The sequence below is a fragment of the Gossypium arboreum genome, chromosome 10 (assembly GCF_025698485.1).
Source record: "Gossypium arboreum isolate Shixiya-1 chromosome 10, ASM2569848v2, whole genome shotgun sequence".
Classification (NCBI taxonomy): Eukaryota; Viridiplantae; Streptophyta; class Magnoliopsida; order Malvales; family Malvaceae; genus Gossypium; species Gossypium arboreum.
The window spans coordinates 119,195,858-119,222,731 of NC_069079.1; the positions used below are offsets into that span (position 1 = coordinate 119,195,858).

Genomic DNA, 26,874 nt, shown 5'->3' on the forward strand with positions numbered 1-26,874 from the left:
ACCTTGACGAGTCTATTTTCATATGAAAGTAACGAAATGATCATATGAACAGTATACCGAGAGATATTAAAGTTCTCGTGAGACAGGGCCAGAACGGTTTTTGGGTCCCCTGTTGCGACTTTGAAAATTTACGATAAATTATCCAGAATGAATTAGAAGTCATTCCTTATATTTACAGATTCCTTTTTGAGTCTAGTTTCATTAGAAACAAACAGAATCAGAATTGAAACCCTGTACAGAGAGATATTCAAGTTGTAACGCGCGAAGGTCAGTGTAGTCGACCCCTGTAACATGGGTGACTTTAACTAATAAACTGTACCAATTGGCCCAACCAAAAATTCTAGAAATAAATTCATGGATGGATATATGAGTCTAAATTTAGGGAAAATTTACGGAATCAGTTTCCGAGTTGTGAAACTCGAGATATACTTTTTAAGGCGACAGCGACGCAGTTTTCCAGCTTGCCTGGAAATGTCAAATTGGTCGGTGCCATAAGTGGTTTTGGCTTGTTAACCCCTCGTGTCCGACACCGGCAACAGTCTCGGGTTCGGGGTGTTACATCTTATCTCCCTAAGCAGTAGTGAAGCAGATCGAAGACGAAGAACCTTAAACCCCTAAGCAGTAGGGTAACAGGTTGAATTGCAGATCTTATCTCCCTAAGCAATAGTGGAGCAGATCGAAGACGAAGAACCTTAAACCCCTAAGCAGTAGGGTAATAGGTTGAATTGCAGATCTTATCTCCCTAAGCAATAGTGGAGCAGATCGAAGACGAAGAACCTTAAACCCCTAAGCAGTAGGGTAACAGGTTGAAATACAGATCTTATCTCCCAAAGCAGTAGTGGAGCAGATCGAAGACGAAGAACCTTAAACCCCTAAGTAGTACGGTAACAGGTTGAATTGCAGATCTTATCTCCCTAAGCAGTAGTAGAGCAGATCGAAGACGAAGAATCTTAAACCCCTAAGCAGTAGGATAACAGGTTGAATTTCAGATCTTATCTCCCTAAGCAATAGTGGAGCAGATCGAAGACGAAGAACCTTAAACCCCTAAGCAGTAGGGTAACAGGCTAAATTCCAGATCTTATCTCCCTAAGCAGTAGTGGAGCAGATCGAAGACGAAGAACCTTAAACCCCTAAGCAGTAGGGTAACAGGTTGAATTTCAGATCTTATCTCCCTAAGCAATAGTGGAGCAGATCGAAGACGAAGAACCTTAAACCCCTAAGCAGTAGGGTAACAGGTTGAATTGCAGATCTTATCTCCCTAAGCAATAGTGGAGCAGATCGAAGACGAAGAACCTTAAACCCCTAAGCAGTAGGGTAACAGGTTGAATTGCAGATCTTATCTCCCTAAGCAGTAGTGGAGCAGATCGAAGACGAAGAACCTTAAACCCCTAAGCAGTAGAATAACAGGTTGAATTGCAGATCTTATCTCCCTAAGCAGTAGTGGAGCAGACCGAAGACGAAGAACCTTAAACCCCTAAGCAGTAGGGTAACAGGTTGAGTTTACAGATCTAAAACCCTAAGTAGTAGGGAAACAGATCAAAGATGACAAGCCTTAATAGGCTGAAAATCAAATATCTTCTCCCTGAAATGGTGTTGGAGCAGCTAAAAGCCACGGCAAATCTTTTTGAAGTTTCAGCGGAATTGATTGAAGTCCCATGTCTTATCTCCATAGAGTTGCAGTGGGGCAGATTAAAACAAACCTTGCCTTCTTGAAGTTGCAGTGGAACAGTGAAGTGAAGCGAAGCAACAAGAGTGGAATAAAGCTACCTAGGGAAAAAGGGGTGCTAAACAAGTCTAGACACGATGAGACCAGGCAAAAATTGGTCTTTCTTAAGTCTTTGCTCTGTTCTCGTTACACGACAACAAACAAAGAGGGGCAGCTGTACAAGCCCAATTTTTGGGCCCAAAACCCTCTAACCCGTTTGACCCAAACCCAACCCAAACCTTTAAAGCAAAATAGCAAAAGTTTCAAACCCTAGGTGCGCCGCACCTAGGGTCTTCTGACTCCAACCACTGCCTCAGTGCTAGTGGCACTACCACCGCCGTTTGTCTGCCATACAAAGAAGAAAATATAGTAAATATGTAGATGATAAGCATGTAAATGGCTATTTAAAAGCAAAAATCAAAAACCTTTGGGAGGCACGAAGACACTTTGATGAAATAATAAGCAATATTAGACAAATTTTTTTGAAGAATCACAGCAAAAACAGAGCAATCGGAGACTGAACCGAAGGTTTATCTCTATTTCTTTTCGTTTTTCTTTTTTTGAATCCATTCGTACATATAATTTTCACCCTATTTTAAAGCAGTATATATACTAAACACAAACATATAGAAAACACACAAAAAAAGGAGAAAATTTTACCTTTTTCGAAATTCCTACCACGTGCACGGTGGCCGTGGCGGCGGCCAGCGCCACGGCGATCGGACCGACGTCCCTCCCGGCCGAAATCGCTCTGACCTCCCTCTCCTCTTCCTCTCTTTTTTTCCTCACTGGTCTCAAATGAATTTTTAAAAAAATTAGCTTTATAGGGGACCAAACGCACTGCTTTGGTCCCCCTGCTTAATGATAAACGACGTAGTTTTGGACGCGGGTCGGATCGACCGACCGCACTCAAGGTAGGATCCGCGTTTTTTGAGCGAAAGGGCTATTTGCAATTGGCCCTTTCGCATTTTTATATTTCACAATCAAGTCATTCGGTGTTTATAAATTGACCCCAAATCCATTACACTTTTCAATTTAGTCCCCTTCCAACGGTGTCGTTTCAAGTGTTTGGATAAATTACTTATTTGATCCCCATAGTTTAACGCGCTCTAGTTAGTCCCTTCTCCTTTAATTTCTTTCAAAATTCGCCCCAAAGATTTGGTTTTAATCCAATCTCATCCCTTTTCATCTATTTTTTTACCTTAAATTTCATATTATTTTTACTGCTTAATTCAATTTTAAATATTAATTGTTATATATATAATATTGTTATCATTGTTGTTTTATTATTATTATATTATATTTAACTATATATATACACTTTTCGTTTGTTTCTACTATTATATACATATAGTATATATTCTTTAATATTAATATTAGTTCACATATTTCATTACGTATATGTATATATAGGTATTTTTGTGTATATGGTATTATTTTCATGTATTCATTTATTTATATCATTTTTAAAAAAATAATTATATTAAGTATATACTTGTAAATATCGTATATTCATATATTTCCTGTTATTTCATACAAATCTCTTTACATTATTCATCATATATCTCTTTCATTTCTATATGTTTTAGATATCATAACATTTATATACTTTTCTTGCATTATGTCACATATACATTTTTATCTTTACTGTTGTGATTATTAGGATATGTTTTAGTATTTATGAATATATCTTCAATACATATACATACGCGTATATATTATTATTATTAGTTTTTGATCTCATTGTCTTGTTAATACATTTGTGTCATATATACATACTTTTAATATTTATTTGTATATTATACTTCACATTATGCCCATGTAAATTAATATTATATCATGCATATCATTTTGTTATAGTTTTTTATATTGTAAATATCATATTATGATCTATCATGTATATTACGTATGTCATGTATATGTATTATGTGTATATTTTGTTTGTATTACACGATATGTTATGTATATACATTCGATATTATCGTATATTTATTTTCCCATATATTTATGTAATGTTTTATTATTATCATTATTTTTGCATTTTTAATATAATTACTAATATACCCTTCATTGTTATCATTATTGCATTATTACCTTTATTGTTATAACCCTTTTATATGTAATTACCTATATGCGATTGTTTTATACTAACTAATTTAATATATATATATACGTATTTTAGCGTATTTGTATCACTTATATATATCGTTATTCTCATTATTATCGTTTCGTCACCTATTTATTTATACCTTTGTAAATTCTTTCAAACCTTAAATCATTCATTATTTGTATCATCATAATTATTACTAACATATACATACTATGTAATTTTATTACGTATGCATTTTTATATATACTATACATATGTATCTTTTAATATGGTGCTATTATTATATATACATATATATACATATATATCTATATATATATATATTTTTTTCCTTTATATATTTCTCATTACTACGTGTATACCCTAATACACATATGTATATACTTTTATATCGTTATCATCGCCATAATTGACATTTCATTTTGCCATTATTTATTTATTTATCTATTTGCTTGCGTATTCGACCATTTCACTCCCCTCACGCATTAGTCTATATTTGCGTATTACTAACCTTGCTTTTATGTCATCTTTTTATAATTGCTTGTTATTGTCATTCATTGTTACACGTTAATTATGATCGGTTTTTATGTATTACTATGAATCACGTTATGTTTTTACTCAATACCTTAAAATAATTCTTTCATAAAAGTGATATTCTATATTTGGTGATTCGAGATACTCGTGCCCTAACTTACTGGGTTTCGATTTTTCTCATTAATCTAAATAACAGAATACTCTTTTAAATTGCTATACGAGTCTAAAAAAGCTTATTTTCGGGGTTTCGAGGTGTGGTGCCCTAACTTACCGGGTATGACATTTTGATATCTCGAAATAAGATCTTTTGCAAATAAAGGCAATGTTTGGGGTTCAGAAATTCGAGGAAACGTGCCCAAACTTACTGGGTTTCGATTTTCCTCGTCCACCCTAACTAACCGAATATCCTTTAAAAGAGGTTAAAATACATCGATTTTAAATAAAAGGCAAGCTCATTCTCAAAAGTTCGAGATGTCGTATCCTAACTCACTGGATATGACGCATCGTTGCCTCGAGACGAGAATGTCTTTAACATTTTAATGTTTTACAAAGAAGGATCGTATTTCAAAGTCTTTCAAGTTTTTTATTTTTCGACACTAAGGCACTAATTAATCAACTAGGTACCAATTTTTTGGCCGTATCGAGGGTGCTAATCCTTCCTCGTGCGTAATCGACTCCCGAACTCATTTTCTGATTTTCGTAGACCAGATATTATCGTTTTAGTGAATCTTAACTTTTAAAGATGATTAATTTGAGGTGACCCGATCACATCTCATCAAAAAGGATTGGTGGCGACTCCCGTTTTTTCGTTTCCATTTTTCAAAATCTAAGTCGATTCCCCTTTTTTTCAAAAAAAATGGTTACGACATCCACAATCGAAACTACCATTTCAAACTTGCTCAAACTGAGTATTCGACCAAAATGACAGAAGGCGTTTGACCATTACCAACCAACCTCAGCTAGTTTTTAAATCTGAGCACTCAAACACTTACCAAGTAAAGAACCGGTTCCCCGAAGTCTCAACTCATTGGAGGGTTACCTGTCACAATGTCCTCTCCTAAACAAAACCAAACAACAAGTTCATCACAAACCCTGCCAACATCAACCGAATCAAAGAAACATCTCAACAATTCCCAAAATCAACTTACTAAAAATAACACATACAAATATACTTACAAAAACTATGAAACTTTACTGAATCTCTAAAACTCACACACCAACGGTAAGCAAAAAGGTGCTAGCACGACACTAAGGAAATCTGGCATCTGGATGACAGCAAGTGAGAAATTAAAGGTGTTAACGTACGGGAAAAAGAAAAGAAAAGGGAAAGATAGCCAGAAGAGCAAAAAGTAAATTTAGCAATAAGAATTAAGAAAAAGAAAACAGAAGGCAAAAGAAAGAAAGAAAAGACAAGAAAGAAACATAACGTGTGAAAGAGGGAGGAAGGGACGACAGAAGTGGAAGAATTTGTAGAATACTTCTCAACTCTAAAAAAAAAAAAAAAAAAAAACAAAAACATAATATTCCAACAACCCAGATTAACTACTATCCTATCAGATTAACCGAAGTTTGAGTTTAACCCAATTTCTAACAATGTGAGCGGCACAAATAGGGAGAAAAAATATTTTCACTTTTGCACGCAAAAAGATTCAAATTTGGGACATATAGGTAAACTAAGCATTACAACTAAACCAACAAATTTATTCTTATCAGTAAATTTTTAAAATCAAAGATAATCTTATGAACCAAATCAGATATGGAAACAAAATTAATAAAGAAATTCCTAACGAAACAGAATACATTTTTAAAGCTTTTTAATGTTTATAATTAATAAATTTTTAAGTTTTTCTAATCAATAATTTTTTTGCTTATAAAATAAAATAATAAATATGTAATTATTTTTAAAAAACATCAACTAGTTCTTTTAATATATTTTTCTTTATATACAATATTTCTATCTTTAACAAATATATTTACAATTTGTAATGCCCGAAAAAAGAAATTTAATGCATATATATGTAACTAAATAAGAATTTTAATTATATTTAAAAAACATATATAATTATGATAAATTACTATTTCAATAATTAATTCTAAAAAAAACTTAAAAGTATATATATCATTCACTAACTATTTATAATTCTAGTGTTGGTACAAAATCTAATATTATGCTGCAAGTTAAAGAAAAAAATCTTAGGAAAATAGAAAAAGTTAAATAGTAGAGTTCACATTAATAAGACCTTTAACGATTAAATACCACCAAAAAGAAATTTAATGCGTGTAGGATAATAATATACAATTGATATTTTAATTAAAGATTATTTGGTTTAGTAAAATATGAATAATAAATTTAATCATTTTATTGAAATAATATTTTAATTATTAAATGATATATAGAAAGTTAATTTAATCTCATAACTATGGCTGTTAAAATAAAATATAAAACTGGATTTTTCTATAAACTTGGTTGTTACAGCAAAATCTTGTTATAACAGTGACTATAATAGCGAGTTAACAGATATTATTTTTTTAATATAATTTATAGGATAAATTACACTAATAGTTACCTAACTATTAATGTATTTCTATTTTAAGCATCTAACTCCAAAAAATTCAATTTAACTATTAACATTATCAACATTTAATATTTTAATCAGAACTTTGTTTACTTTGACAAAGACTAAATTATTTTTAATCCTATAGTACAAGGACCTTTTGAATATTTATTCCACTTATTTTTATCTGCAAGTGTCAAATTGTTGTGACAATTCTAATTTGCTGAGAAACATACAAAGAACTCGAATGAATAAGAACACAATCCATAGTAATTAGAAAAAGCTCAATTTTATTGTATAAAAACTGAATACCAAGGCATGGTATTTAAACACAATCTGTCAACTGATAACTAATTATAACAACCTTAACTACCAACCTCTAACTGCTAACTGCTATAACAGTTTCTATTCCTTAACATACTGTTTTTAAATCTTTCCTTTAATGGAAGAGATGGAAGCTTTGATTCTTCCCCATTCAGCCTCAACACTCTTCTCCTCCTCCTCAACATTCTTGGCTTCGGCCTCGTACTTAGCCATCTTCTTTTCCATTTCCTTTACTTCAGCCAACATGTTATCCCTTTTCTTTTCTGCTTCTTTAACTTGTACCCGGAGGGCAGCAAGTTTTTTCTCTACCTCTGATTCGAACTCCTTATATTTGATTCGATTACGATCCAATTTATTCTTAACCATCAAGTTATCAGATTCCTTCCCAGTAAGGGAATTCTTGTCCTGCGATACTTTCGCTGCTCGGTCAGCTAGTTTTTTCAGGCTCTTCTCTATGGCCAACAACTTTTGTTTTTGCTCAACTGTAAGGGTGGTAGAGGAACCACCAAAACTAGCTAGTATCTTGAATGCATGCGTAAGGGAAGAAAGCTTCCCTGAATTGGAAAAAATAACCGGGGTCATATTCAAGGCCTTTTCTACGTTAGCCAGTGCTTCCTTTACTTCTTTTGGAGAAATATTAGTGTTGGAGCTCAAAAACTTTGACTCTAAGCTAGTGAAGAATGTGTTGATATCTTCCTCCTTAGGTACAGTAGCCTGAAATGGCGGAAAAGCAATTATAGTGATACACTGATACATACATAAATGCATTAATATTAACAGCTAATTTGGTTGACTTACATCAGTCTTATAAGTGACAACGTAAGCTTCAATCAAGCATACATCATTGAGGAGATAGCCTCGTTCAGGTTTGCGTAATTCAGTAAGAGATAACAATGAACGGAAGCCCCATGTAGTCTTTTTTGCCTCGAACTTTAACGCAATGCCTGCCAAAAGCGAGACCAAACACTTGAGTAAACAAGGAAATGACTGGTTCTAAGAAAAAAGGAGGGCATAGATAACATATTTGACATCTGGATCTTCGACTGCCAAAACCTGAAACAAGCTGAGCTATTGGTCAACAATGGGAGATAATACGACCATTCTAAATTCTAAGTTTCCTCTGTAACCCCCCAAAAAAAAAAAAACTCTAGTGGCTCTGTTCCAATTTACTTTGTCATTGAAACAACATAAGAGATGTTAGCTCTAGTCTATTTCTATGGAAAGCACAAGCATTCACCACTGAGCGAGAGGGCCCAGGTGAAATGCGCAGCCCCCAAAGCATACCTCGTGTTTTGGAATTTTTACGATCCAATCGGTCGATGACTGCAATTCTGAAATGGGCATGTCTAGTCCATTTGGAAGCCAAATTGGCTGAACCTGCAAAATGTAAATAAATTGACAAAAAACCCACTGTGTCGCCCTTTGGGTAGATCCAAAGTTGCCTGCCAAATAAGTTTGCAAATCCAAGTCATGCATGGGAGTAAAACAGCAAATTAAAACATAACAAAAAAGAACAAAAATCCAAGTTACCAGTTGTTGCCATCAACCGTGAAAATTTCAGAGCAGTACTTTCCGTCTTTCATACTAGAGAAATTCTCAATCCTCCATGTCACCTTCGCTACTTGTCCATTGACACCCAAACGGTTACTAGGAACATCACTCAAAACTTCTATCTTCCATGTCACCTCCATAGGCTTGCTTAGACTTGCTATCCACTACACTCAAAATTTCAGTTAAAAAAAACAGGGTTTTAGACAATGCAGGGTTTATGATAAAAAAAAATAAAAGCTATGAAGATATATAAATACCTTCCATTATGAGATAATGTGGAGGTAGAAGATGCTACCTGGGAAGATTCAAGATTTCTTCTCCTCTCCTTCTTTGATTCATATATTCAGGCTTGTTGACTTAAAGTCTTGTTCCTTCTTTTTTAAACACGTCATTGCTTACGCTACTTAACCTTTAAGCAATTAGCCCCTATATTACTAATTTAGTTTCTATGCTTTAATTGTTATACTTTTTAATTTTTGAAATTTTAGTATTTTATAAAATTTTCTCGGATTGTCAAAAAGTTCGGTTTCAGGACTATATTTCTATAAATAGATATAGTAAATATTTTAGAGTTATAATAGATGTGAATCGAATTTTAAATAAATAATTGTATTAAATTAATGATTAATCCAGAAGTAGAGACTAAATTATAATAAAGGTCAAAGTTATATGGCTTAGAGATGAAAAAAGACTAAACTGATCCCTATCTTAATGTAAATTATGAGGAAATTGAAAATTAATTATTGGGTAAGGACCATTGCTTATTCTTTTTATCTTAAGTGCATGAATCTAAATTTTGCAGAAATGGAGAGGAGTCGGCGCCTTCTTTTCGTGCAAAAAAGCCTTTACTATAACATAACAGTAGTTACATACGTGAATGATGAGTCACCAAAAGGTCACATGGGAAAAAATTATTTTTAAATATTTTTATAATTTTAATGTTTTATATTTTGCACACATTCGAGAGAATATTAATAAATGATTATCTAGATTCAAATAAACTTAAACAATCATCTGTCCAAGTTTATTCTAGATAAAATTTTAAAAAAAATTTTTAAAATAAATTATTAACATAGAATGTCATATGTCATTTCATGGTAGTTTCTATAAATCATATTAGTACAATTAATGGTCAAAACTGTCACATCTCAAAATATAGGAGTTAGATTAATCGGGTTACAAAATTATGGGGTTGAAACGAATATTAAAATTAAGGTAAAAATTAATTAATTAAATTATTAAGATAATATAATTAAGTTTTATTAGAACAAAACTTGATTACGAGATTTAATTTGAAAATAATGAATTTTAATTGAGTTAGGACCTAATTAGAAAAGAGGTAAAATAAAATATTAATAGTAAGTCTTGACTATGTATATTAATAATTATATACGAACTAAAATAGGAGAGTATAAAAAAACTATAATAGTTAAATAAACTAGAAAAATATTGAGTAATTATATAAACTAATAGAGAATAGTAAAGTTTAGCTCCAAATAGATATGCACAATTAATTGACTAAAATAAATAAGAAATAAGATATAATTTAAGTGATAAAATACTCTCCCTTAGCCAAGCTTTGAAAAATTGCAGTCATGCCCTAAACTTTAAAAAATTATAGTAATGCCCCAAATAGAATTAAAATTCCACTTTTTAAATCTTTTATTCTAATTTGAAATTAATCTTTTTTAAATAAATTCAAATAGAAATAGAAATCCATTTTTTTTATCTTCTAATCGTGATAGAATTTATTCTCCTTCCCTCTATTTATTCTCTATTTTTCCTTCAAAACTCATATTGCAAAATTCTTTCAAATTCTTGGGTTGTTCCTTTTTCTCTCTTCTATTGTTAAATCGATTTTCAATCAAGGAATTCAAAATCTTCAAAATCATCCCTCTTTTCTCGAGTAGATCATTCGTCTCTCCAAAGCTAAGGTTTTTAAGTCTTCAAACCAGGTGTGGGATCTAATGTGATTAATTGTAGTATTAGGAAATTAAAAGAGTTGTTATGTGAACTGTATAATATGCGAACCTAGAGGAAATATAAATATCATGCGAACACTATAGGAATTGTAACGTGAGTATGTAGAGATTATATGTGAACCCTTAAAAATTATATGCGATATTTAATTACTTAATAGGTGAATTATACATATTTAGTTATGCGAACCCTATACATGCTATGTGTGACCTCTATATATGATGTATGCGAACCCTTGTATATGCGTTATTGTTATTCTTTTTACACGCATCAAATATATGTGTGTATATGTGAGATTGATTGAATGCATGATTACATGTCATTTGATGATAAGTTGTGACAGTAAATGTGTTAAATAAGCATAGTATCAATTTTTTTATAATAAGTATGATATGATTGGGAATGGAGGACGGAGGAGTTCCTTTGGAGACAATGGCAATTTAAGTCCACACCGAAAGTTAGTACTACACGAAGTAGGAGACAATGTCATCCAAAACGGATAAGGTAGGATGATAGGCTAAAAAGCCACCAAACTAGGCTAACTGGGATGATAGTTTATGTGTATAGCCATCTAAACTGGATAAGACGAGATGGTCGTTTTAAAACACCATCAAAACTAGATCAAACTAGGGTGGTAGTAATAGCCATCATCACAGATGACCAGTGAACGACCATCATTGAAAATCAAATCCGAGATGGTTAGTTGTTGTTATGTGTTATGTGAGATGGTGTGTCGAGTAATGCTCTAGAGCGGTTTGGATGGACGGATGAGAAATTAAAACATAAATGTGCATCATAATTATATTCTGTATATGTATTGATTTATTATATGTTTCTCTTATTATTCCCTAATTATTATTATGCTATGAATTAAATACTTTACTGTACAGTTGATTATATATAACGATTTAAGATTAGTCTCACACTGAGCCGTTGTAAGCTCATTCACCCTTTTCCTTACATATTAGGTAATGTAGAAAATAAGATTCAAATCAGCATCAGAGGACCTTCGGATTAGCAAGTCATTTTTTTAATTAAGTTCTACTATTAAGTTTTCTTAAAATTTCCCTTAATCAATTATTTTTAGGAATTGTTAGTTTTTAATTTTATGCATGACATTTAAATATTACTACTAGTATTTGCATGTCATTCAGTTTAAAAACTATTATTTGTTTTCCACTGCTTTATAAAGTACTCATAATAATTTTCTTAAAAGCCTTTTCATCATTTTGTTTAAATCCTCACATTAATATTATTGTAATTGAATTTCTAAAAAGTTCAATTCAAACTAAAGAATGTTTTTCCTAAAAACTAAAGAGTGATTTTCAATCAAATGGACCTAAGTAAAAAGAATGGTTTTACGAGATCACTTCGGTGATCGAATGTAACGCCTTTGACTTAGCCGAAACTCCTAGGCCGGGTCAGAGGTGTTACATAAATTATATACTAATGTTTATCATTAAAAAAATGACTTAGTTGATTTTTTTTATCATTAAGGACTCAATAAGGTACACATTTTTTTTAAAAGGTTCAATTAATTTTTACAATTTTTTTTATTAAGGGTCAAGCCTTTTGTTTGGTAAACTACACTTATAGTCACCCAATTATTGATAAATTTCTTTTTCAGATACCCAATTATGAAAGTTACAAAATAATTACCCAATTATTCAATTTTATCTTCCTCTTCTTTTTTGTCACCGACCATTAGATGACTAATGAAAATATGACATGGTAGCTTTTAAATTGGCATAATTCCAACTTTAACTCTCAATATTTATGCATTATATCAATTTAGTCTTGATTCTAAAAATATTAACCTTAATGTTTACACATTATGTAATTTGATATTGAGTATTGATACAAATAATATCCAAATACCAAATTCTTCCTCTATAGAACTTTTGCAAAGAAAAAAAACCTCTTGGAAAAATCAAAGAAAAAACATGTTCTTCTTTCACTTTCGTACAAATTTCTTCCAAAAATTCCAAACCTAATCTTTTAAAAATAGCACGCACAATACTTTTGTGCTTACAAGCAAAAGTTTTAACACTAAAAAACCAAAGTATATATTTTATTCAATACAAACTCTTTTTTTTTTTTTAAAGATCCACCGTAATAATGAGAAAATTTTCTGCATATACGCACAAATCAGTCAATAATATCATAATCGGATGAATTAACCCATGTTGGCTTACCAATGGGATGCCCAAATGTGTTACAAAATTTCGCCTTAGACAATGATCCAACAAGAGAAATAATTGAAATTTTTGTATCCAATGTATTCATAGCATTATTTATTAGAAATAAATTTTCTAACTTTTTTTTTATTTTACTTTTCTTGGTGATCCTTTAACCTAAAAAGCTAAAAAAAAAATCTATCAACTAAATTTGATCGGAAATATACCAAAAATGGGAACTCCAAAAGGTCTAAGATAATTTTTTTTTTATCTTTTCTCATTCTTATAAATTTAACCCTCGATGTCACAAATAAAAGTAAAACTAAAAAAAAAAAAGACCAAATTACTTAATGTGTAAATGTTGAGGGTTAATTTTTTAGAATCAAGCTTAAATTGACACTATTATAAATGTTGAGGGTTAAAGTTGTTATATACCAATCTTAAAAGCTAATGAGTTATCTTTCGTTAGTAATTTAATGACCAATGACCAAATAAAATTTACTAATGATTAGGTGACTACTAGTGGAGTTTACTGCTTTTTTTTTTTAAACAACTTATTGCTTAAGCGGTTAAATATTATTATTACGCCCCATATTGTTCATAAATTATTAATTTAGTCTCTTGTATTTTAATTTTTGAACTTTTTCAGAATTTGAAATTTTAAACTTATTATATTTATTAAGTTAAATTTTATTATTTCTAAACTTTTGTGCAATAAATATATTATTACATACTTATTGACATTTCAAGTTACTATTTCAGCATAACACTCATAAAATGGTCACGTTATTTTAGTTTACAAATTTAGTGAATGTTGTTTAAATTATTACTGAAATTTCAAAATTAATCTCAAAATTCTCTCAAAGTCATTATTTCCCCTCAATCTACAAACCCTAATCCCATTCTAACTACTCTCAGATTTTACTACAATTCAGTTATTGTGTAAGTGTTTATTTTGGAAAATATATGTTGGTATAGATAGCTTAGATTTGATGATGTTAAAAAATAACTCCCTTTAATTTTAGGATAAACTATCAAAATAGTTACTTTTATTTGTCTAATATTATATTTTAGGCACTTACGTTTGAAATATTACATTTTAGTCACGTTATCGTATTTTAACGTTTTAGTCACTGAGTGTTAATTGTTGTTAATGGTATAACAATAAGCTGATATGACACGTTAAATCATCATTTCAAATGAAAATTTTAGGTTAAATTATACAACTGGTTCCAATATTTTTTTTCGTTTTGAGCAATTTAATATTTTTCTTTTAAACTTGTTTTTTTTCATTCTCTTTTCTTTCTCCCTCTGTTCTCCTCCCTTCTCTATTTCTTTTAATGTAATTTTTTTATTTGAATAGACTGGCATTTATTGAAGCACATGGCTCAAGTGAAATAAAGCAAAAGTCACAACAAAATTAAATAGAAAAGATAGAAGCAGCAGCAAACTAACGGCTAAAAACAATGAAGCCGCACCTAGGAAAACAAAACAACAAAAGCATAGAAAATAAAACCACTTTCAACCAAAACCAAAGCGATTCACTTCCAAATACCAGCCAAAAATTTCCTTCACATTTTGTATCTGAAACGTTTCCGAGAATAGCGCAGATGAGGAAAAACCAGCAACTTTGAGACAAACCATAGAGATTCAAAGAACCTTCTCCATCTTCAAAGCCACAAAAACCTAGCAAGAAACTTGATAACTCTGGATCCAGGCCGTCCGGTCCCTTTCCACCAATATCCTGACTGATTCCGGAACTCCATCATCCCAAAATCAAGAGATTTGTCTTCTTCTTCCTTCCAAAGCCAAAGTATGTGCTGCTCCATTCACCAACCGGGGAACAAAAAGGTAAGATACTTTTTTCCAAAAAAATTTCCAATAATCGATCTATCCTCCCTCTTTATCTTGAGCTTTTTGATAACCAATAGTGAATCCCCCTCTACAAGCAGCCGTCAAAAACCCATTTTGATCACGAAGAGGATAGCCCTTTCACACGCCCTCGCTTCAGCCACAAAAGCGTCGACAACGTCTTCGAACAGATAAGTTTCTGCCCCTACCACTTCTCCTTTTGAATCCCTAGCCAGTACTACTGTTGTAGAAGTTCTGGAGTCAACTTTAAAAGTTGCGTCAAAATTGATTTTAATAAAACCAATTTCTGGGGGGTTCCATCGTTCTGTTTCCGGAGATCTATAAAAAACTCTCAAATTCTCTTGGCTTAGGTAGATTTCATGACCATAACCTCGAATGAATCCAAGTAGTTCCTGCAAAGAAAATTTAACTCCTTCATAAATCAACTTGTTCCGTCTATACCATAGGGCCCATATAGAAATTGCAATAAGTTGTCTGTTATGATTATCAGCTATAGAGAAAGTATTAACAAAACGACTTTTGCAGCTCGAAAAGCCATCATCAGGAGCAATCTTGATTTTGAGAGAAGCCCAGATCTGCTGTAAGATACCACAAGACCACAGCAGATGGTCAGAATCTTCAGGAGCTGCCTTACAAATGGGGCAGTTGACTTCAACCTTTAAACTTCTTTTAAGCAAATTACAGTAATGGGGTAAAAAATTATTAAACAGTCTCCATAAATGTATTTTTATCTTTGCTGGGATGTTCAAAGACCAAAAAGATATGTAAAAATCCTTATAGGCCTCGACATTAGAGGAAGTGTATGTAGAGTTATGTAATAGTTTTGTAACAAGGACCCGATACCTGCTCTTCACAGAATACTCCCCAGTGCCTTCATGTTTCCAGACCAGCATATCCTCCGAGTTAGCCTCAGAAAGCAGAATAGAAAAAATACGAGCTGCATGATCTTCATCAACAATATTATAAATCAGATCCTTGTTCCAGGTATTGGTCTCAGACTCAATCAACTGATTTACTGTCGTCCAGTTTGGATTAATTTGTTGAGCTGATATTCTGTTATTTCCTGCTCTAGGTAACCAGGGGTCATTCCAAATATTTATGCTAGCACCATTACCAATTCTCCACAGAATTCCTTTGTCAATCAGGTCCCAAACACTGCAAATGCTTCTCTAGGTAAACAATGGGTAAGAGCCAATTTTTGCTGATAATATATTTGAAAAAGGGTAATAACGGGATTTTAAAACTTTTGCTAAAAGACAATTGGGCTGGGATAAAAGACGCCAAACCTGTTTTGCTAATAAGGCTTTATTAAACAAAACTAGATTTTTAAAACCCAACCCATTAGCATTTTTCAGTTTGCACAAAGCACCCCAATTACTCCAATGAATACCCTTAAGCGATTTGTTATTGGACCACCAAAACTTATTCATTACGCCTTTAAGTTTTCCACATAACATTTTCGGTAGAGCAAAACATTGCATAACGTAACCTGGTATACTTTGTAAAACTGACTTAACAAAAACTTCCTTTCCTCCCATAGATAAGTAACGCAAACTCCATCCTTCAATTCGTTTTCTAAACCAGTTTACAAAATTGGTAAAAGGCCGCTTCTTTTTCCGTCCTACCATCATAGGTATCCCTAAATACTTTTCCGAATTGGAAGCCACCCGAACACCTAGTAAATTAGTAATAGATTCTTTGACATTTGTATCTACATTAGCTCCAAAATAGATGAGTGATTTATCAAAATTCACCCTCTGACCCGAAACCATCTCATACTCCTAAATAGTATCTTGAACCACCATAGCTCCCTCGTTTGATGCGTCTCCAAATAGAATACAATCATCCGCAAAGAACAAATGTTTAATCGACAATCTTTCTCTTCTAATAGGGGCACCCCTCATCAGGCCTTTATTTTTTGCTTCATTAAGTAGCGTAGAAAAACCCTCCGCACAAATCAAAAAGAGATAAGGGCTGAGAGGGTCTCCTTGTCATAAGCCTCTTGAAGGTGAAAACCACTCACTGTCTGATCCATTAAGCCTCACAAAATAGGAAACAGAACAAATACATAGCATTATGAGAACAATCCAGTCTTCGTGAAAACCCAAATGCATCATCATTCCAACCAAAAAATCCCATTCAACTCGATCGTACGTTTTACTCATATCGAGTTTAAGCGCAAAGTGTCCTTTTTTTTCCTTTCTTTTTCATCTTCAATGAATGAAGGACCTCGTAAGCAATTAGCACATTATCCGATATATGTCTTCCTGGGAAAAAATCGCATTGGGCTTCATTAATACAATTTTCCAATATTGCACTCATACGATTCACCAAGACTTTCGCGATAATTTTGTAAACTATGTTACACAGACTTATTGGTCTAAATTGTGAAAGGTTTTTGGATTTTCGACTTTAGAAATCAAAATAATACGTGTTTTATTAATCTCACCTATTTCAGTTTCTCCATTCAAAATAGACAAACAGTAGCTAATAATGTCAGTACCAAGAATATGCCAGTACCTTTGAAAAAAGATTACTGGGAATCCATCAATTCCGGGGGCTTTCAAAGGCTCCTTCAATTTGACAGCTTGAGTAATCTCCTCCTTAGTAAAATTCTGTAGCTGCTTCTCATTCATATCTGCAGTAATTCTTTTTTCAACTAACTCAAATAGGCGTTCATCCGTACCCGTTTCTAAAGCTGAAAAAAGATTACCAAAAAAATCCAAAGTAAGCTTCAGCATCTCATTATTCGTGGTAGTCCTTGTGCCGTTCTTCCCTTCCAAGCCCTTAATTTGTCCACGAATTTGTCGTTGAACAGCTACTTTATGGAAATAACTGGTGTTTCAATCTCCATTTTTTAACCAATTGACGCAAGTTCGTTGCTCCCAAAAAATTTCCTCCTGATCAGCCTCCAAATTAAGACCCATTTGGACATCTACAATTTCAGCTAGTATTTCATCAGTTGGATCCCGAGTATAGAGACTATTTAGTCGCTCTTCTAATTCTGCGTGGTTCTTCTTTTGCTTTCTACTTCTGGATTTTTCCCATCTCTAGATCTGCTGTCCCATTCTCTCTAGCCTGTCTGGAACACTTCTTGAAGAATCAGCCCAATATCTCTTAACCTTCTGCTCAAATAAATTCTCAAAGCACCACTTGGCCTCAAACCGTAAAATTTTGTCTTTATTACATAACTCACTCCTTTGTCTTCCCATAGTATCCAGTAGTATAGGACAATGATCTGAAAAAGAGTGGCTCAAATGTTCTAGCTGGTAGCTTGGATAAAGATTCACCCAATTCAAAGATACAACTTCCCGATCCAGCCTCTCCCTTATGTTTGTAGCCAAAAACCTTCCACACTTCCATGTAAACCACCTTTCAATATAACCTAGATCGTTAAGTCCACAATCTTCCAGCGTCATTTGGAATTCATTCATTTGATGTTCAGCTCTCAGTCGACCCCCTTTTTTTCAACAGAGTTTGTGATTTCATTAAAATCCCCCAACACAACCCAATGTGTCATTTGATCGTGACTCAGACGTCTAAGTAAATCCCAAGATTCAACTCTGCTCCTTTCATCCGGATTCCCATAAAACCCCGTTAATCTCCAAACTGCATCACATTCATTATCACACACCTCAACATCAATATGAAAAGAAGTAAAATTTTTGAGTCGGATCAATGAATTTCCTTTCCAACCCAGAGATAGTCCTCCTTTTGAGCCCAACGCTCCAATATCAATTCCATTTTCAAACTCGCATTTCAATCTAACTACTTCCATTCTTTTATAACTTAATTTTGTTTTTATAAGAAACAAAATTTGGGGATTAATAGATCTCAACTTGTTTTTTAGCCTCTTAATAGTTCGTGATCTTCCTAAACCACGAACGTTCCAACTTAATATTTTCATTGCATTCAGCTGCTCTGTTCACTAAAGCTAGCCGTTAAATCAGAAAAACCTACTTCAACATTATTACTCACGGTAATTAATGAACCATCCACTACCATTTACCATTTTTTTCTTTCCAAAATAATTAAAGGATCATTCTCCACCTCCAATATCATATCATTGGGCCCACTTTTAAAACCACTATCATGCAATTCTTCACTGCCCAGATTTTGCCAACTATCAATCCCTTTTATAAAATCTTTTGATTGGAATTCAAATGAATTAAATTGGGATTTGAAAAAATTTTCCACGAATCCCCCCTTAAATTGCGCCTAGTGTTAATCTCCCAATTACTGCTCTGATTGATACTTTCCATATTTCCATTATTCCATTACGATCCATCAGCTGCACGGAGCCACCTGCTCACCATCATGTTACGTCGCCGCACCAGTGCCCTCAATGAAATATCCCAGCCGAATACAATTTTGGATGGTTCAATATGAAGTCGAAGAGGGTAATAACTTTCTCCATGCCCTAGATTTCCACAAATAAAACAAAATAAGCTCAGTTTTTCATATTGAAAGCGAGCATACACCGTCTTCGATTTTCCAATCTGGATTTTTTTCTTTCTTTTCAACGGAGAAGATACATCTAAACAAACCCGAATGCGCATAAAATTTTTTAAGCTCAGAGTCGGAATAGAAGAATCATATTCTAAAAATTTTCCCAAAAATTCACCAAATTGCCTGGCTATTATTTCAGTCATCATTCCTGGGGGCAACTCATGTATTTGAACCCAGAATTCTGTAAAATTCAGAACTATGGCTGACGGATCTTCTTCACTTTTGACTTGTTGCAGGATAAGCAAATGGTTATTGAAAAACCAAAGAGTACCCGCAAGCACTCTTTACATATCAACATCATGAAAGAATTGGAAAAGGTATCGTTTTTCTCCAAGATCTAAGATACATATCCCTCCTATAGGATGCCACAAATCAGCCATTGTGTTACGTAGCGAGGGAAAATGGACCACACTATCAGTTAAACATCTCCCCACCAAATAGAGCTGGTAACTCCTTTCTACTACTGTTGCTTCCTCTTGGAACGCTTCTTCCTCTTCATCAATTAATCGTAGATTGGCTATCTCTTTTTCCATCTGAACTCTCCAGGAACCAGAAACAAAAGGGAAACCAAAGCAAGAATACGATTAAAGAATGAGAAGTAGTTTTTTTTCTTTTTCTTTTTTCTGGAAAAATATGATAAAACCGTGTCAATAGACAGACAGAGAAACCGTGTCAATAGACAAACTTAATGTAAATTTTTTCATCTTTTCCATTTGTTAAAACTATTCCTTATACTTTTTTTTTGAACAATTTAATTCTTTCTTTTTATTTCTTTATTTTCCTTTTATTTTTCCCCTTTATTTTTATCTTTTCTCATATTCTTCACTACAAAAACATAATATTTATTCACCAAACAAACCAAGTCGTTGTTTCATTCACATGATTCCTAAATTAAATTTCACTGAAATCAAATATCAAAATCTCGATTTAAATATAACCTAATTTTGAAACTAAAATTGGATCTAACTAATCAATATAAAAAAATCATACCCTTAATCAAATCTAAGCATAAATTGAATTCTTTATATTCAAAACAAATTTTTTCTATTTCCAAACTTTTTCAAAATTGTGTAGATTATTCATTTCCTTTACTTTTATTTTTGAAGAATAACTATTACCCATAGTGATTAGCTGTGTTTTGTAAACTCATTAAATAAGAACAACCATAAGAAGGTTGATACTTTGTTTTGTAGAAATGTTATTGGTTCAACAAAAAATACCATCCGTAATGGAAGGTTCACGATCGAATTGATTGATGACTGCAAGTCCAAATTGGGCATTTCTACTCCATCCACAAGGCAAAGTAGCTGAATCTGCAACTTCTAATAAAATTGACAAAAAATCCACTTTGTTCCCCTTCGGGTAGATGCTAAGTCGCCTGCCAAATAAGTTTGCAAATCTAAGTTCGGTATATAAAATGCAAACAAAAACATACCCAACAAGAAAAAGATCAGAATTACCATTTGTTTCCATCAACAGTGAAATTTTCAGAAGAGAGCATTCCGTCTTTAATACTGGAGAAATTCTCGATCCTCCATGTGACCTTCGTTATTTGTCCATTAACACCCGGAGACTTGGACTGACTATGAACTGCACTCAAAATTTCAACCCTCCATGTGACCTTCGTTATTAGTCCATTAACATCCATAGACTTCAATTTTCGGTAAAAAAACAGGGGTTAGACCGTTCCTCGTAGGATTAGAGAATTTGGGAAACCAAAACAAAATGGAGGGGTGAAGATTTTAAATTGAAGCCGTATATATTTATTAATCCCCGCTCAAAATCCTAACATATGCCCTCAATATGTGCCTAAAAGAGATATACAATATATTTAGATATATAATATCCCATAATTTCATCCTAACATCTTATTTTTTAAACTTAAAATTTTAGAGTTGTGTTTTTAAATTTATATAAAATATGCTTTCCGCAAATATTGAAATGTTAAGTGTTGAAAATTAAATGATGAAAAATTAAGTAGGGATAAATATCAAAACTAGATATAGAGATGCTCATGGATCGGGTTGAGTTGGCTTTGGGTTGAGCCTAAGTATGATATTAACATATTTTGTGCTTGCCCAATCCCAGCTCGACCCTGAATATAGGCTTAAAATTTTACCTAAACTTGCCCGTGTTTATAAAAGACTAACCTAAGCCCATTTTAGGCCCCGCTAATTTTTTAAAATTTTTAAAAATATTTATATTATATTACTTTAATATTTAATAACTTTATACATTTTATATATTTTTATTTATTGAAATTTTTATATAATCATCTTAACATTGTTTTAATGTTTATATTAGAGTAGTATTATATATTTAATATAAGTTTATTTTTTTTGTAACACCCCAAATTCGGACTATATGTTATGTCCAAATATGGTAATGTTACAATAAAAGGGTTTTGAAAACAGTGCAAATTCATTGAAGCCTGGTAACCCATTCCGTTTATACAACTTTTATTGAAAACGTTTTATTAATTAATTTATTTTGCCAAAGCACTAATTACAGCAGAAGACTAATGAAATCATTATATTTTGAAAGTCCAGTTCGTATTTTCAGAAAACCCTTGTTTGAGTAAAACTGTCGTTTTTCCTAAAATGTTTTGTCAAACGAAACCAAAACCAACAGTTAAAAACCATACAGTCCACAGAGTGGTCACCACTGGGTCTCCGCCGCACCGATCTACCTAAGTTTGTGGATTACCTGAACAGAACAGACAAACAGATGTGAGTTTATGTAAACTCAATGTGTAACCTAACAAAAATAGGCATGCTTTACAAACAGATATCACATACACGGTCAAATTTAGATTCGGACTCGGACTACAATCCTTTATAGATACAAATATAGATACAGATAAACAGAACCAGATATAGTGAGTCCTACCTCCATCCTCTACACACCATCTCTGACTTTCCCATCATACCATGTGGGGTTAAAAACACCCACTCACCCCTACATACCATATAATGTCAATGCGACACATTCAAATAATATGTAGTCAAGCTGCCAGAATATAGGCGGAATGTCGCCATACAGATCACTTACTCTACATATACAAATCCCACCCCACACATAATTACAGATTACAGATACAAAAATTTCATGTTTACCATGCTCATATACAAATATCAATTATATAATTATAATAAAATAACCAGACATGCACAACAGTGTCATACTCAGAGCAGAATATCAGACTATCAGATCACATAGTTTTAGGGTTTGGTTAGCCCTTACCGACCCTACAGTAGGCCCACAGTCGATTAGAACAACCCGTGCGACTCTAGGCAAAAAATTAGAAATATGGGCCCACTCGCCTAGATTGGCCTTACCCGTGTGGCCCACATGGCCTGGCCCAAAACCCACACACATGTGTGACATACCCGTGTGGGCCCACATGCCCAACCTGGCCTAGACCATGTGGCTTACACGACCACACCAGCACCACCACACGGCCGTGTCTAGAGCATGACCGCACATTCGTCAAACACATGACCATGTCTCGCACACGGCCAGCCACACGACCAGCCACATGCTCGTGTGGCGTCGACAGTGTGGTTTTTTGGCTTTCGCCGAAGCTCGATTTTCTACGTAAGGGGTACACATATGGTACATTTTCGACGCGAAACCACTTCCAAGACCACCAACACCTAAAAATAGAGTACCCAAATCCTTCAGCAACCAATTTACTAGTCTAACACGATTAACCAAAAACACAAAAACTAACTCACCGCTAACAAAAACAACCACGACCTCGAATTAAGCCACTACAGTGCAATCTTCTGCCTCACAACCTTCACTTAAACACATATTTTATCTATTAAACACCAAATAATGGTTGCCAAAACCACCGCTATCATCTCAGAACCAACCGTAGTAATAAACAGAGTTCTACTTACCAAATCAGAAGGAAAACCTACAATTCCAACAACACGATTGTAGAATTTGGAAACCCAAAGTACCAATTGTTGCCATCAACCGTGAAAATTTCAAAGCAGTGCTTTCTATCTTTCATACTGGAGAAATTCTCAATCCTCCATGTCACCTTCACTACTTGTCCATTGACACCTAAACGCTTACTACGAACATCACTCAAAACTTTTTTCTACCATGTCACCTCCATAGGCTTGCTTAGACTTGCTATCCACTACACTCAAACTATCAGTTAAAAAAAAGGGCTTTAGACAATGCAGGGTTTATGATAAAAAAAAGAAGAAGCTATAGAGATATACAAATACCTTCCATTATGAGATAATGTGGAGGTAGAAGATGCTATCTAGGAAGATTCAAGATTTCTTCTCCTCTCCTTCTTTGATTCATATATTCAGGCTTGTTGACTTAAAGTCTTGTTCTTTCTTTTTTAAACACGTCATTGCTTATGCTACTTAACCTTTAAGGAGTTAGCCCCTATATTACTAATTTAATCCCTATGCTTTGCTTTTCTACTTTTTCAAATTTTAAAATTTTAAATCCTCCATTATGAATACCTGGGAACAAGGCGAAGCCAGAACAATTTTTAGGGAAGGCCGAATGAAATTTTAATTTTTTATAGTCTATATCTTTATAATGTTTAAAGGATTAAATTAAATTTTTATAATTTTAAGGGGCCAAAGTACAATTTTAACTTTACTAATTTAAAATTTTAAAAAAATTTAGAGGGCTTAAATGATAATTTTTCATTCTAGGGGGCCGGAGCCCATGCCTCCCTTCTCTCTCTAGAATCGCTTCTGCCTAGGAAGATATATAAATACCTTCCACTATGAGATAATGTGGAGGTAGATGATGCTATCTGGGAAGATTCAAGGTTTCTTCTCCTCTCCTTTGATTCATATATTCAGGCTTGTTGACTAACAAGTATTCTTTTACGCTACTTAACCTTTAAGCAATTAGCCCCTATATTACTAATTTAGTCCCTATGCTTTAATTTTTGTACTTTTTCAGTTTTTAAAATTTTAGTATTTTATAAAATTTTCTCGGGTTGTCAGAAAGTTCGATTTCAGGACTATGTTTCTAAAAACAGATTTTAGAGTTATATTAGAAGTGAATCGAATTTTGGATAAATAATTGTATTAAATTAGTGATTAATCTAGAGGTAGAGACTAAATTGTAATAAGGGTCAAAGTTGTATCGCTTAGAGATTAAAAAGGACTAAATTATAAGTAGAAGCTATCTATCTATCTATATATATTAATATTTCTATCAAAATAAAACATATTATATCAAATTTTTACTTTAAATGAAACGAGCTTGTTTTATATTATCATCACCGTAAAAATAAAATTAATTTCTACGTTTAAAATAAAAATATTTATAACTTATAAAAATCCATCCGCACTTAGTCTAAACTGATCCCTATCTTAATGTAAATTATGAGGAAATTGAAAATTAATTATTGGGTAGGGACCATTGCTTATTCTTTTCAACTTACGTACATGAATCTAAATTTTGCAGAAATGGAGAAGAGTTGAGGCCTTCTTTTCGTGGAAAAAAGCCTTTACTATAACATAACAGTAGTTACATACGTGAATGATGAGTCACCAAAAGGTCACATGTGAAAAAATTATTTTTTAAATATTTTTATAATTTTTAATATTTTATATGTTGCACATATTCAGAATGAATATTGATAAATGATTATCCAGATTCAAATGAACTTGGACAACCATATGTCCAAGTTTATTGTAGATGAAATTTTAAAAAATATTTTTTAAAATAAATTATTAACATAGTATGCCATATGTCATCTTGCGGTAGCTTCTATAAATCACATTAGCATAATTAATGGTCAAAACTGTCGCACCCAAAATATAGGGAGTTAGATTAATTGGGTTACAAAATTATGAGGTTGAAACGAATATTAAAATTAGGAAAAATTAATTAATTAAATTATTAAGATAACATAATAAGGTTTTATTAGAATAAAATCTGATTACGAGGTTTAATTTAGAAATAATGAGCTTTAATTGAGTTAAGACCTAATTGGAAAAGAGGTAAAATAAAATATTAATAGTAAGTATTGACTATGTGTATTAATAATTATACATGAACTAAAATAGGAGAGTATAAAAAAAAACTATGATAGTTAAATAAACTAGAAAAAAATTGAGTAATTATATAAACTAATAGAGAATATTTAAGTTGAACCCCAAATAGATACGTAGAATTAAATGACTAAAATAAATAAGAAATAAGATATAGTTTAAGTGATAAAATACTATCTTCTATACCTAGTAGTCTTAGGTTCAAATCTTATATTTTCCTTTAATTTTGAAAAATTGACAATCCGCCAGCAAGAAGGAATAAGAATAATTAAGCATAAAAATAAAATAAAAATTGGGCAATAGTGTTGAAAAGTCAAATTAAAAAAAAATGGGTGTTGAAAAGTCAAAATTGGGAGGTGCAAGTGGCACCGAAAGAAAAAAGTGATAGGCAAGTTGTTTAAAGTTGAATGGGATAATTGCAATTTTGGTCCCTAATTTTTTAGGCCATTTGCAAGTTAGTCCCTGAACCTCAACTATAAATAGGCCTAACCATTTCTCATTTCAACCATCCCAACCAATCTTTCTCTCTTAGTTTTCTCTCTTCTCCCATTTGAGAATTCTTAAAGAATTCTATTTGTTTGTAATATTTTGAAGATAGTAAAGTTATCATCTGGTGTTAGTGCCCGAGGACGTAGGTATAATTTACCGAACCTCGTTAAAACTCTTGTGCTCTTTTTGTCCTATTCTCTTTCAATATTTGAGGGTATAATAGTAGTATTTAATTGTGCTATTAAATTACGTTAGAAGGAATATTCTGACTAAGGAAAGACTTGGTATTTAAGAGATCCTTGTGATCCACCTCTTCCCCGGAATTGAACTTTGTGTGATTTTTAGTACAATAATTTACACGCTTCCAACCCTATTGGAACAACAAGTGGTATCAAGAGCCAAGGTTAATCGTAGTATGCTCTGTGGTTGCGCTTTAAACCGATCTTCCACATCAGAAAAGATTTCCTTAGGTATATTGAAAGATTATGGAGAAAACGGTCGGTGTAGGAGCTTCAACATCGTCCATATGGACAAGACCGACAATTGCAAATGCAAGATTGGCCGTGGAGATCTTTGATGGCACGGACCATTTTGGTATGTGGCAAAGTGAGGTTCTAGATGCCCTTTTCAGCAGGTCTAGACATTGCCATTGATGAAGAGAAACCAGATAATGTACAGAGAAAGATTGGAAGGCGATCAATCGGTTGGCATGTGGCACAATTCGATCATGCCTTTCTCGAGAGCAGAGGTATGCTTTTTCAAAGGAGACTTCTGCAAATAAGTTGTGGGTGGCACTTGAAGAAAAATTTTTGAAGAAAAACAGTCAAAATAAGCTCCACTTAAAGAAAAGACTGTTTCGCTTCACATACGTCCCAAGTACCACAATGAATGATCACATCACCAAATTTAATCAGTTAGTCACTGATTTGCTGAATATGGATGAGACATTCAAAGATGAAGATTTGGCTTTGATGCTGTTGGGGTCACTTCCTGAGGAGTTTGAGTTCCTAGAAACTACTCT

At 32.9% G+C, this 26,874-nt stretch overlaps 2 protein-coding genes across 4 annotated transcripts; both read right to left on the reverse strand.

Moving 5' to 3' along the window:
- Positions 1-7,174: 7,174 nt before the first annotated feature.
- LOC108489170 (MATH domain and coiled-coil domain-containing protein At3g58270-like) lies at positions 7,175-9,209 on the reverse strand. 3 transcript variants are annotated; one of them, XM_053019655.1, is made up of 5 exons: positions 9,075-9,209; positions 8,759-8,943; positions 8,513-8,670; positions 8,027-8,172; positions 7,175-7,942 (listed from the first exon to the last, which is right to left on the reverse strand). In XM_053019655.1, exons 2-5 carry the CDS (start codon positions 8,917-8,919, stop codon positions 7,331-7,333), a joined length of 1,077 nt encoding a protein of 358 aa, XP_052875615.1. In that variant the 5' UTR covers positions 8,920-8,943; positions 9,075-9,209; the 3' UTR covers positions 7,175-7,330. The 3 variants fall into 3 exon arrangements, with proteins under 3 accessions (XP_052875615.1, XP_017648983.1, XP_017648984.1); XM_017793494.2 differs by having other exon boundaries at positions 9,037-9,192; XM_017793495.2 differs by lacking the exon at positions 9,075-9,209 and having other exon boundaries at positions 8,759-9,014.
- An 11,142-nt stretch (positions 9,210-20,351) lies between these two features.
- Positions 20,352-21,122, reverse strand: LOC128281443 (MATH domain and coiled-coil domain-containing protein At3g58250-like). Its single transcript, XM_053019656.1, has 2 exons — positions 20,778-21,122; positions 20,352-20,695 (listed from the first exon to the last, which is right to left on the reverse strand). The coding sequence occupies exons 1-2, from the start codon at positions 20,963-20,965 to the stop codon at positions 20,524-20,526; spliced, it is 360 nt and encodes a 119-aa protein (XP_052875616.1). The 5' UTR covers positions 20,966-21,122; the 3' UTR covers positions 20,352-20,523.
- Between the last annotated feature and the right edge of the window lie 5,752 nt (positions 21,123-26,874).